Source organism: Oncorhynchus clarkii, chromosome 11 (genome assembly GCF_045791955.1).
Source record: "Oncorhynchus clarkii lewisi isolate Uvic-CL-2024 chromosome 11, UVic_Ocla_1.0, whole genome shotgun sequence".
Classification (NCBI taxonomy): Eukaryota; Metazoa; Chordata; class Actinopteri; order Salmoniformes; family Salmonidae; genus Oncorhynchus; species Oncorhynchus clarkii.
In genome coordinates this window covers 5,390,100-5,402,599 of record NC_092157.1, presented here as the reverse complement: position 1 = coordinate 5,402,599, position 12,500 = coordinate 5,390,100, and the positions used below count along the sequence as shown (strand labels likewise).

The following is a 12,500-nucleotide window of genomic DNA, read 5'->3' as shown; positions in this document are numbered from 1 at the left end:
GGTGACAGAAGCACCAGATCATCAGCAAACAGCAGACATTTGACTTCGGATTCTAGTAGGGTGAGGCCGGGTGCTGCAGACTTTTCTAGTGCCCGCGCCAATTCGTTGATATATATGTTGAAGAGGGTGGGGCTTAAGCTGCATCCCTGTCTCACCCCACGACCCTGTGTGAAGAAATGTTTGTATTTTTTGCCAATTTTAACCGCACACTTGTTGTTTGTGTACATGGATTTTATAATGTCATATGTTTTACCCCCAACACCACTTTCCATCAGTTTGTATAGCAGACCCTCATGCCAAATTGAGTAGAAGGCTTTTTTGAAATCAACAAAGCATGAGAAGACTTTGCCTTTGTTTTGGTTTGTTTGGTTGTCAATTAGGGTGTGCAGGTTGAATACATGGTCTGTTGTACGGTAATTTGGTAAAAAGCCAATTTGACATTTGCTCAGTACATTGTTTTCATTGAGGAAATGTACGAGTCTGCTGTTAATGATAATGCAGAGGATTTTCCCAAGGTTACTGTTGACGCATATTCCACAGTAGCTATTGGGGTCAAATTTGTCTCCACTTTTGTGGTTGATTACAAATATTGGGGAAGATGCCAGAACTAAGGATGATGTTAAAGAGTTTTAGTATAGCCAATTGGAATTTGTTGTCTGTATATTTGATCATTTCATTCATTCTCTCTCTCTCTCTCTCTCGCTCTCTCTCTCTCTTTTTCTCTCCCTCATCTTTCTCTCTCTCTCATCTCGCTCTCTCATTATTTCTCTCTCATCTCTCTCTCTCTCTCTCTCTCTCTCTCTCTCTCTCTCTCTCTCTCTCTCTCTCTCTCTTTTTTTTCTCTCATCTCTCTCTCTCTCTCTCTCTCTCTCTCTCTTTCTCTTTCTCTCATTCTCTTTCTCAATATATAATATTTAATGACAGAAGAGAAACTACAGTACATGTACAGTGGCAAGAAAAAGTATTTTAACCATTTGGAATTATCTGCATTTCTGCATAAATTGGTCAGACAACAGAGGTGTTAGCATGTTCCAGAGATGTCTCTAAGTATTTAGCTGACACTAAGATACTTCTTAACCTCATTGAGTTTTCTGCGCTGTGCTCTTGCAATCATCTTTGTAGGACGGCCACTCCTAGGGAGAGTAACAACAGAGCTGAACTTTCTCCATTTACAGACAATTTGTCTTACCGTGGACTGGTGAACATCAAGACTTTTAGAGATAGTTTTGTAACCCTTTCCACCTTCATGCAAGTCAACAATTCTTCTGAGATCTCTTCTCTTCGAGGCATGGTTCACATCAGGCAAAGTGTCTTGTGAATAGCAAACTCAGATTTTGTGAATGTTTTTTTAATAGGGCAAGGCAGCTCTAACCATCATCTCCAGGTTACTCCAATTAGCTTTTTGGAAAAGTCATTAGCCTTGGGGTTCACATACTTTTTTCAACCTACAATTAGAAATGATGTCTTCATCATAGACAAGAATAATACAATCATTTGTGTTATTAGTTTAAGCAGACTGTGTTTGTCTATTGTTGTGACTTAGATGAAGATCAGATCAAATTTGATGACCAATTTATGCAAAAATCCAGGTAATTCCAAAGGGTTCACATACAGTCTTGCCACTGTATCTAATTTAGACAAGATGAGCAACAAATAGCCTACCAAAATGTCTTTCTCCTCTCTCTCTCTCTCTCTCTCTCTCTCTCTCCCTTTCACCCTGGTCCCTCCTCACTATCTATGTCTCTCTCTCTCTCAATTCAATTTCAATTCAAGAGCAGTGCACTACCAAGAGCAGTGTGAGGGTTTCTTAATTTTTCAACTGTTGCCATGCACCTGCAACAAAGATAGATCGGTTGTGTGAGTGCCTTTTGCATTTTAAACCTCTGAAATCAACATTATTTTACACTTAGCTCTAATTAAATTACTTCACCAATCGGTGCAGATACAAGCTATTGTTTACATGCATTGGACTAACAAATGTAGGGCAAGAGATGTGATGGGAATTTTGCGGGTAGGGAGAGAACGAGAGAGGGTGGAGGAGGAGGCTTGGTTGGATATCTTGTTATAGCATGCATTATCTGAATTAGGTCTACAGAATTATATCTAGGAGAAGTGGCTTCTATGGAGGAACTTTGAATGTCCTTTGAGCTCGCTAGCTAACAAGCTTGTGTTTGCAGAAGGGCACCAGTATTAAAATAAAAACATGTCATACCATTTAGTAGTTAATAAATCCAGTGTGAAATGTGATTGCTTTAGTATCCTTAACTAGCATTGAAAAGGGGAATCCATAATTCTCTAATTAACCAGTTCCCATGCTTTTAAAATAATCGTTCTGTTCCAGAAGAGTATAGATCACTTTCGTTCACGGTTCTGATTCTGTTCCTTGAAAAATGTCATTATTTTCTGGTTTTCTCTTCCCTCAACCGGTTCCAACCCCTGCCTCTAATGCAGGGTTAGTAGTGAAGGGATAGTGGGTGAAATAATAAGAAATTACAGTCATTAAAGGAAAGATTGTCATGGTGTTGAGGTGTGTTAAATGTCTCCTAGCCTGTGTCCCAATTGGCTCCTTAAATGGCACACTATTCCCATAGGGCTCTGCTAACAAGTAGTGCACTGTATAGGGAATAGGGTGCCATTTGGGACGAGGACCCAGTGTTGATGGCCATTAATCTGAAAATTGCACATTTTTGCCTCCATCTGGCAGCTGTGTGTCGGTCGGGATTGACTGAGGACTCCATAGTGCCCTTTTTGTCTTGGTCGACTTTGAACCCCCGGCCCCCCCGGCCATTTTCTTCTCCCGACCGGCTGGTCCGTCCCCTATACTGTTCCCCCTGCAGCCAGCTGAGCCCCTGATGAGTACAGTAAGGGAGTAATTTAAAGTGTTATTAGTGGGGCTAATCCTCAGAAACAATGAGAGGAAGCAGAAACAACATGCTCTGTAGAAGTCTGACTGATTAACTCTGGTATAGAAGACCTCTTGTTATCCACAGATCTATAGAAGACTGTTTGTGAGGGGAAGATAATGGGTTTTGCCCCTGTTACTAAGTCGAGGGTCTTTGGTTATCTGTTGGTATTTGGTCGTTTGGAGACCCTTAAGTCTGTCACTCCTCTGAAAGATGCAGAGAAAAAAAATGGTGGTTGATGTCTGTTAATTGAAGTTGATTAAAGCAGTAAATTGTTTGGATGCTCCTTTAATTAAAAAAGTCCAGAGTAAATATTAATAATTTTTGACACAGTAAGTCTGGTAATATTGTGTTGTTTCTCCTTTGAGAAAAGTGTAACATTTACAAACAACTCAGATATTTCAGTTTTTACCCATTTCTTCTGCTACATCTCTCTCTCAATATATATATATATAGTATACAGATATATATAGTATATATGTACTGAGTCTGTACATAGTCAAAGATTTCCTTCATTTTGGGTCAGTCACAGTGGTCAGGTATTCTGCCACTGTGTAATCTCTGTTTATGCCAAATAGCATTCTAGTTTGCTCAAAAAAAAAGTTAATTATTTCTAATATGTCAAGTAATTATCTCTTTGTTTTCTCATGACTTGGTTGGGTCTAATTGTGTTGCTGTGCTGGTCCCAGGACCAGACTGCTTAGAGGACACTTCTCCAGGTTCATCTCTCTGTAGGTGATGGCTTTGTTATGGAAGGTTTGGGAATCGTTTCCTTTTAGGTGGTTGTAGAATTTAACGGCTTTTTTCTGGATTTTTTTCTGCTCTGGAATTCATTATTAGTTGTTCTACGTTGTACACGGAGGATATTTTTGCAGAATTCTGCATGCAGAGTCTCAATTTGGTGTTTGTCCTATTTTATGAATTCTTGGTTGGTGAGCGGACCCCAGACCTCACAACCATAAAGGGCAGTGGGCTCTATGACTGATTCAAGTATTTTTTGCCAGATCCTAATTGGTATGTTGAATTTTATGTTCCTTTTGATGGCGTAGAAGGCCCTTCTTGCCTTGTCTCTCAGATCGTTCACAGCTTTGTGGAAGTTACCTGTGGCGCTGATGTTTAGGCTGAGGTGTGTATAGTGTTTTGTGTGCTGTAGGGCAATGGTGTCTAGATGGAATTTGTATTTGTGGAACACCATTATTTTTGTCCTACTGGAATTTACTGTCAGGGCCCAGGTCTGGCATAATCTGTGCAGAAGATCTAGGTGCTGCTGTAGGCCCTCCTTGGTTGGGGACAGATCTAGGTGCTGCTGTAGGCCCTCCTTGGTAGGTGACAGATCTAGGTGCTGCTGTAGGCCCTCCTTGGTTGGAGACAGATCTAGATGCTGCTGTAGGCCCTCCTTGGTTGGGGACAGATCTAGGTGCTGCTGTAGGCCCTCCTTGGTTGGTGACAGATCTAGGTGCTGCTGCAGGCCCTCATTGGTTGGTGACAGATTTAGGTGCTGCTGCAGGCCCTCCTTGGTTGGTGACAGATCTAGGTGCTGCTGTAGGCCCTCCTTGGTTGGTGACATAAGCACCGGATCATCAGTAGACATTTGACTTCAGATTCTAGTAGGGTGAGGCCGGGTGCTACAGACTGTTCTAGTGCCCGCGCCAATTCGTTGATATACAGTATATCAGAAAAGTGAGTACACCCCTCACATTTTTGTAAATATTTGAATATATCTTTTCATGTTGACAACACTGAAGAAAGGACACTTTGCTACAATGTAAAGTAGTGAGTGTACAGCTTGTATAACAGTGTAGATTTGCTGTCCCCTCAAAATAACTCAACACACAGCCATTAATGTCTAAACCGCTGGCAACAAAATTGAGTACACCCCTAAGTGAAAATGGCTAAGTGGGCCCAATTTGGACAACAAGGCAGAAAATTATGTGTGTTTTACTCACCTGTTTTCCAACTTGTCAGAAACTTAATTGCATAAGGTAAATACAGCCATTTAAATTTTAGGTCAGTTAGGATCACCACTTTATTTATAAAATGTGAAATGTCAGAATAATAGTAGAGAGAATCATTTATTTCAGCTTTTATTTCTTTCATCACATTCCCAGTGGGTCAGAAGTTTCCATACACTCAATTAGTATTTGGTAGCATTGCCTTTAAATTGTTTAACTTGGGTCAAACGTTTCAGGTAGCCTTCCACAAGCTTCCCACAATAAGTTGGGTGAATTTTGTCCCATTCCTCCTGACAGAGCTGGTGTAACTGAGTCAGGTTTGTAGGCCTCCTTGCTCGCACACACATTTTCAGTTCTGCCCACACATTTTCTATGGGATTGAGGTCAGGGCTTTGTGATGGCCACTCCAATACCTTGACTTTGTTGTCTGTAAGCCATTTTGCCACAACTTTGGAAGTATGCTTGGGGTCATTGTCCATTTGGAAGACCCATTTCTGACCAAGATTTAACTTGAGATGTTGCTTCAATATATCCACATAATTGTCCTGCCTCATGATGCCATCTATTTTGTGAAGTGCACCAGTCCCTCCTGCAGCAAAGTGTCCCATAGTGTCTAGTGTTGTTTTTGTTGTGGTTTAGGCCCCAGAGTGAGCAAAGCATGTTGAGCATCTGATACATACCTCTTAGGTCGTAGGATGTGGGCGTTTGTAATAGTTTGGGTTGGGACTGTTGCTCTGCCCACGGCCTGGGCATATGTCCTGCTGTCATGTTGAGGTCCTTGCCGCAGGCGTGGGGGATTTGGCGTGGGCAGAAGGGGCATAGGTCTGATCTGGGGGGACTATATAGAGTGTGGCTTGTTTGGGGTGGTCTCAGCAGGTTGGGTTGTGGCTGGTGAAGCTGTGGTCTGGGTGTAGGTCCTCTTTGCGAGGGTTCTCTCGGTGCAGGTCCTTCGGGAGGGGGTCTTGCAGGTCTGGGAGGGTGTCTTGCTGGTCTGTGCGGGGTGTTCAATGCTCTGTTGCTCCTGTATGATGTGCTGGGGCTGTGGTTGAGGTTGACGTCTTCCAGGGTCTTGGCAAAAGTTGGGATTGCTGCCTTGTAGAGGTGGACCTGGTCATAGAGGCTGTTCAGGTCCAGGGTGGACCTGGTCATAGAGGCTGTTCAGGTCCAGGGTGGACCTGGTCATAAAGGCTGTTCTAGTCCAGGGTGGAGTGGTGGGTACTGCTGCCTTGTAGAGGTGGACCTGGTCATAGAGGCTGTTCAGGTCCAGGGTGGACCTGGTCATAGAGGCTGTTTAGGTCCAGGGTGGACCTGGCCATAAAGGCTGTTCAGGTCCAGGGTGGAGTGGTGGGTACTGCTGCCTTGTAGAGGGGTACCTGGTCATAGAGGCTGTTCAGGTCCAGGGTGGACCTGGTCATAGAGGCTGTTCAGGTCCAGGGTGGACCTGGTCATAAAGGCTGTTCTAGTCCAGGGTGGAGTGGTGGGTACTGCTGCCTTGTAGAGGTGGACCTGGTCATAGAGGCTGTTCAGGTCCAGGGTGGAGTGGTGGGTACTGCTGCCTTGTAGAGGTGGACCTGGTCATAGAGGCTGTTCTAGTCCAGGGTGGACCTGGTCATAAAGGCTGTTCTAGTCCAGGGTGGAGTGGTGGGTACTGCTGCCTTGTAGAGGTGGACCTGGTCATAGAGGCTGTTCAGGTCCAGGGTGGAGTGGTGGGTACTGCTGCCTTGTAGAGGTGGACCTGGTCATAGAGGCTGTTCAGGTCCAGGGTGGACCTGGTCATAGAGGCTGTTCAGGTCCAGGGTGGACCTGGTCATAAAAGCTGTTCTAGTCCAGGGTGGAGTGGTGGGTACTGCTGCCTTGTAGAGGTGGACCTGGTCATAGAGGCTGTTCAGGTCCAGGGTGGACCTGGTCATAAAGGCTGTTCAGGTCCAGGGTGGAGTGGTGGGTACTGCTGCCTTGTAGAGGTGGACCTGGTCATAGAGGCTGTTCAGGTCCAGGGTGGACCTGGTCATAGAGGCTGTTCAGGTCCAGGGTGGACCTGGCCATAAAGGCTGTTCAGGTCCAGGGTGGAGTGGTGGGTACTGCTGCCTTGTAGAGGTGGACCTGGTCATAGAGGCTGTTCAGGTCCAGGGTGGACCTGGTCATAAAGGCTGTTCTAGTCCAGGGTGGAGTGGTGGGTACTGCTGCCTTGTAGAGGTGGACCTGGTCATAGAGGCTGTTCAGGTCCAGGGTGGAGTGGTGGGTACTGCTGCCTTGTAGAGGTGGACCTGGTCATAGAGGCTGTTCAGGTCCAGGGTGGACCTGGTCATAGAGGCTGTTCAGGTCCAGGGTGGACCTGGTCATAGAGGCTGTTCAGGTCCAGGGTGGAGTGGTGGGTACTGCTGCCTTGTAGAGGTGGACCTGGTCATAGAGGCTGTTCTAGTCCAGGGTGGAGTTGTGGGTAGACATTAGGATTTGAGTCCTGGGAAAATTCTTGCTTTCAGCTGCTATATGGTGGCAAGGAGAATGTATTTTCGTGGTAGCAGGGTGGAGACAACTACTTGTGCTTTGGGGAAAGTGGAAAAATATTTTTCACTCACTCCCTTGAGTGCTTTGGCCACTCTTTCCTGCTGGACCCTCAGGTCATTTGTGTCCGTTTGAATTATGATGTGGCTGGGGGACCCTAGTCTGTCCTCTGACAACAACTCCAAGACATGCCTAGTGTTTGGGAACCAGAATTTTGCCACTTTGTGTTTGGGAAAAATTTGTATTTGCCATTTGAGTCAATGAGGAGCACAATATCTGGCTTTTGTTTGGCCTCAGTAGATGTGGGCGGGGTTGTCAGGACGGCTATCAGGGGAGCGGACAGGGGGGCTGTTAGGAGGGGGTGGGGTCTGTTAGGAGGGGGTGGGGTCTGTTAGGAGGGGGTGGGGTCAGTTGGGTTGGGGGGTCCGGTGTTGTCTGTCCCATTGTGGTATTGAGGTTGTAGTCCGGGTCTGGGGTAGGCTGTTAGGTTGTGGTGTTGTGGTTGTGGTGTTGTGGTTGTAGTCCGGGTCTGGGGTGGGCTGTTAGGTTGTGGTGTTGTGGTTGTAGTCCGGGTCTGAGGTGGGCTGTTCTGCTGGCTTCTCTGGGGGAGTGTCCTGTTCTCTGTTACATCTCACCTCCTCCTTCACTGCTGTTAGCTGTGCCTGTGTTCCCCTGTTAGCTGGGCTGTGTGTTCCTCTGTTAGCTGGGCTGTGTGTTCCCCTGTTAGCTGGGCTGTGTGTTCACCTGTTAGCTGGGCTGTGTTCTCCTGTTAGCTGGGCTGTGTGTTCCCCTGTTAGCTGTGCTGTATGTTCCCCTGTTAGCTGGGCTGTGTGTTCCTCTGTTAGATGTGCTGTGTGTTCCTCTGTTGGCTGTGCTGTGTGTTCCCCTGTTAGCTGTGCTGTGTGTTCCTCTGTTAGCTGTGCTGTGTGTTCCTCTGTTAGCTGTGCTGTGTGTTCCTCTGTTAGCTGTGCTGTGTGTACCTATGTTAGCTGGGCTGTGTGTTCCTCTGTTAGCTGGGCTGTGTGTTCCTCTGTTAGCTGTGCTGTGTGTTCCTCTGTTAGCTGTGAGAGCTGCTCATCATCTCCACACATCTCTATGGGGGAAACAAGAGGATAGAAAGCCAAAGGCCAACACAGTTGAACAGATAATCTGTGTCCCAATTGGCACTCTATTCGCTATGTTGTGCACTACTTTTGATCAGGACCCTGTAGGTTGGATTCTGTAGGTCGGATTCTGTAGGTCAGATTCTGTAGGCCGGATTCTGTAGGTCGGATTCTGTAGGCCGGATTCTGTAGGCCGGATTCTGTAGGCCGGATTCTGTAGGCCGGATTCTGTAGGCCGGATTCTGTAGGTTGTATTCTGTAGGCCGGATTCTGTAGGCCGGATTCTGTAGGCCGGATTCTGTAGGTAAAATTCTGTTGTCTGGTTCTGTGGTTGTGTGTTTGTGGGGGCAATAAGCAGGTAATGGTTGCTTTCCCCTGCTCAGACGTTGCATTCATGAACCAATGGTTGAGTGACACGACTGTGTCATCGACTGACAGACTGCTATAACATATAATGTAGTTGGCTGATACTTAAAATACCAACCCAGGAGTTGTAAGATCTGTCTGACGCCAGCGATGTCTAAGCAGAGGAAGGTTGATTTATTATTTACACTTATGACCAAACCTATGACCATCACTTTAGTACTGCCCCCCCCCCAGTGGCAGGAAGTGACATCACCAAAAAACACAAACTATACAGGCCTGCAACACTTAGGTCTCCTAGTCTCCCATACACAGGGCATAACTAAACCCGTCTCGACTCTGCTTCTAGTTTGACTCTGCATCTGGTTTGAATCTGCTTCTAGTTTGACTCTGCTTCTGGTTTGACTCTGCTTCTGGTTTGACTCTGCTTCTGGTTTGACTCTACTTCTGGTTTGACTCTACTTCTGGTTTGACTCTACTTCTGGTTTGACTCTGCTTCTGGTTTGAATCTGCTTCTGGTTTGACTCTGCTTCTGGTTTGACTCTGCTTCTGGTTTGACTCTGCTTCTGGTTTGACTCTGCTTCTGGTTTGACTCTGCTTCTGGTTTGACTCTGCTTCTGGTTTGACTCTGCTTCTGGTTTGACTCTGCTTCTGGTTTGACTCTGCTTCTAGTTTGACTCTACTTCTGGTTTGACTCTGCATATGGTTTTAATCTGCTTCTAGTTTGACTCTACTTCTGGTTTGACTCTGCATATGGTTTTAATCTGCTTCTAGTTTGACTCTGCATCTGGTTTGACTCTGCATCTGGTTTGACTCTGCATCTGGTTTGACTCTGCATCTGGTTTGACTCTGCATCTGGTTTGACTCTGCATCTGGTTTGAATCTGCTTCTGGTTTGACTTTGCTTCTGATTTGCTTACTCTTAGGGGGAAAGGCCAGGTAAAAAAAACTGCTGATGAAAAAAGGGCTTTATAAAATCATTATGATTGAATGATTCATAACAAGTCCTCTTCTCTCTTTCTCCTCAGACTTCTCCTCGGCTGTGAGAGCTCCAGTGGGTGCCTGTGAGTGAGTGACACCCTCCATCCCTCCGCCATGCTGCTGTTGTGTGTGACCTGGCTTGGCCTCGTGTCCCTGGGTTGGGACCAGGGCTGTTCAGCCGTCAGCACTACCAGAGCCCAAGGAGGCCTCAGGGGACACATGCAGAGGGACCGCAGGAACATCAGACCCAACATCATCCTCATCATGACCGACGATCAGGACACAGAGCTGGGTAAGAATAATGGACGGACCCCCCTGGAGCTCTGGAGGTGGTCCAGTAGCTATGTGTTGTAAGGGCTTCCTCTGTTTGAATCAGGTTTGCCCCCCCTCTCTTTCTATTTCTATATCTTCTCTCTCTTTTCTTATGTTCTTATTTTTTCTCTCTCCCCCCTATATCTCTCTCTCTCTTTCTCTCTCGCCCCCCCCCTCTCTCTCTCCCTCTCTCTCTCCCTCCTTCCTTCTCTCACGCCCTCCCCCTCTCTCTACCTCTATCTTTCTCTCTCGCCCCCCCCTCTCTCTCTCGCTCCCCCCTCTCTCCCCCCCCCTCTCTCTCTCGCTCTCTCTCTTTCTACCTCTCTCTTTCTACCTCTCTCTCTCTCTTTCTACCTCTCTCTCTTTCTGAGAAAAGCTCCAATTATAGTCTGACTGCTGTGTTTACCCACAGGGAAATGTAATGTTGCAATCCTCTTCTCTGACAGAAATTATCCCTCACACTGAGCGGTAGTTTGAAAACACTGTGAAGGAAAATATACAAACAGAACTGTCTAAAGTCAGGGAGGCCATTTTTAAAACCGAGTCAGTAAATTTCCATCCAATTGGCAATAGATTTTCATGCTAATGTTCTAGAATCCACACATGCTAATGTTCTAGAATCCACACATGCTAATGTTCTAGAATCCACACATGCTAATGTTCTAGAATCCACACATGCTAATTGTTCTAGAATCCACACATGCTAATGTTCTAGAATCCACATATGCTAATGTTCTAGAATCCACATAAAGGAAATGATGCGCATTTCCCCGCCACTGATGCGCATTTCCCCGCCACTGATGCATTCCTACCAAACTGACTTGCTGTGGATAAAAAACCAGTGAGTGATGACATAGTGCACACAAAATGTACTTTTTCACTTACGTTTTCGCGTACCGAATAAAACTCTAAAGTTCAATGGGTTTCCAATGTATTTTCAACTCTACTTGTAGTTTTGTAGCCAAAACTGTTGCATTGAATAGCAAATGTGCCAACTCTGGTATTGGCACAGTGAGCTTTAGCCAACAGCTCACAGATTCACTCATTCCAGGAGAGAGCAACAGGGCATTAAAGATAATAATTGTTATTTTATTTCACATCCTCCTCCTCTCCATCCTCCTCTTCCTCTCCATCCTCCTTCTACTCCTTTCCATCCTCCTCCTCCTCCCTCTCCCTCCATCTTCCTCCTCTCCATCCATCCTCCTCCTCCTCTTTATCCTCCTCCTCTCCATCCTTCTTCTATCCATCCTCCTCTTCATCCTCCTTCTTCTTCATCCTCTTCATCCTCTCGATCCTCTTCCTCTTCTCCAACCTATTCCTCCTCTCCATCATCCTCCACCTCTTCATCATCTTCCTCCTCTCCATCCTCCTCTTCATCCTCTTCCTTCTCTCCATCCTCCTCATCATCATCCTCTTCCTCCTCTCTATCCTCTTCCTCCTCTCCATCCTCCTCATCATCATCCTCTTCCTCATCTCCTCTTCATCCTCTCTATCCTCTTCCTCCCCTTCATCCTCTTCCTCATCTCCATTATCATCCTCTTCCTCCTCTCTATCCTCTTCCTCCTCTCCATCCTCCTCATCATCATCCTCCTCCTCTTCATCCTCTTCCTCATCTCCATCATCTTCCTCTTCATCCTCTCTATCGTCTTCATCCTCTTCCTCATCTCCATTCTCCTCCTCTTCATCCTCCTTCTCTCCATCCTCTTCCTCCTCTCCACCCTCCTCCTCCTCTCCAGGTTCTCTCCAGGTGATGAATAAGACTCGTAAGATAATGGAGAATGGAGGCACCTCATTCATCAACGCCTTTGTGACCACGCCCATGTGCTGTCCGTCTCGCTCGTCCATGCTGACAGGGAAGTATGTTCACAATCACAACACGTACACCAACAACGAGAACTGTTCTTCGCCGTCCTGGCAGGCCCAGCATGAACCACGCTCCTTCGCTGTCTACCTCAACAACACGGGATACAGGACAGGTGAGAGCATTATGTAACTTTTCTAGCGTCTATTGTTATAATACAGAACAGGTAGTGTCCTCTCCCCTGTGTCCCCATGTCAAACTGTGTCCCCTGTGGTAAAGGTTTCCCCATTCAGACGTAACAGAGAAAAATGAGCTCCACCTTTACACCACCTACCTCCTAGGAACCAGGTACCAGGAACTGTCTGTTGACTTTAGTACCAGGAACTGAAAAGTCAACAGACAGTTCCTGGTACTAAAGTCAACAAACAGTTCCTGGTACTAACGCCAACAGACAGTTCCTGGTACTAAAGTCAACAGACAGTTCCTGGTACTAAAGTCAACAGACAGTTCCTGGTACTAAAGTCAACAGACTGTTCCTGGTACTAAAGTCAACAGACAGTTCCTGGTACTAAAGTCAACAGACA

General features: G+C 46.2%; 1 protein-coding gene across 1 annotated transcript in view; it reads left to right on the top strand.

Annotated features, from left to right (window-relative positions):
- The window catches only part of LOC139420589 (extracellular sulfatase Sulf-1-like), an 83,334-nt gene that overhangs the window by 12,047 nt on the left and 58,787 nt on the right, over positions 1-12,500 (top strand). The window contains exons 3-4 of the mRNA XM_071170775.1: positions 9,851-10,095; positions 11,852-12,091. Coding sequence (XP_071026876.1) covers positions 9,918-10,095; positions 11,852-12,091 — 418 coding nt within the window. The 5' untranslated portion in view covers positions 9,851-9,917. The remainder of the gene's footprint in view (positions 1-9,850; positions 10,096-11,851; positions 12,092-12,500) is intronic.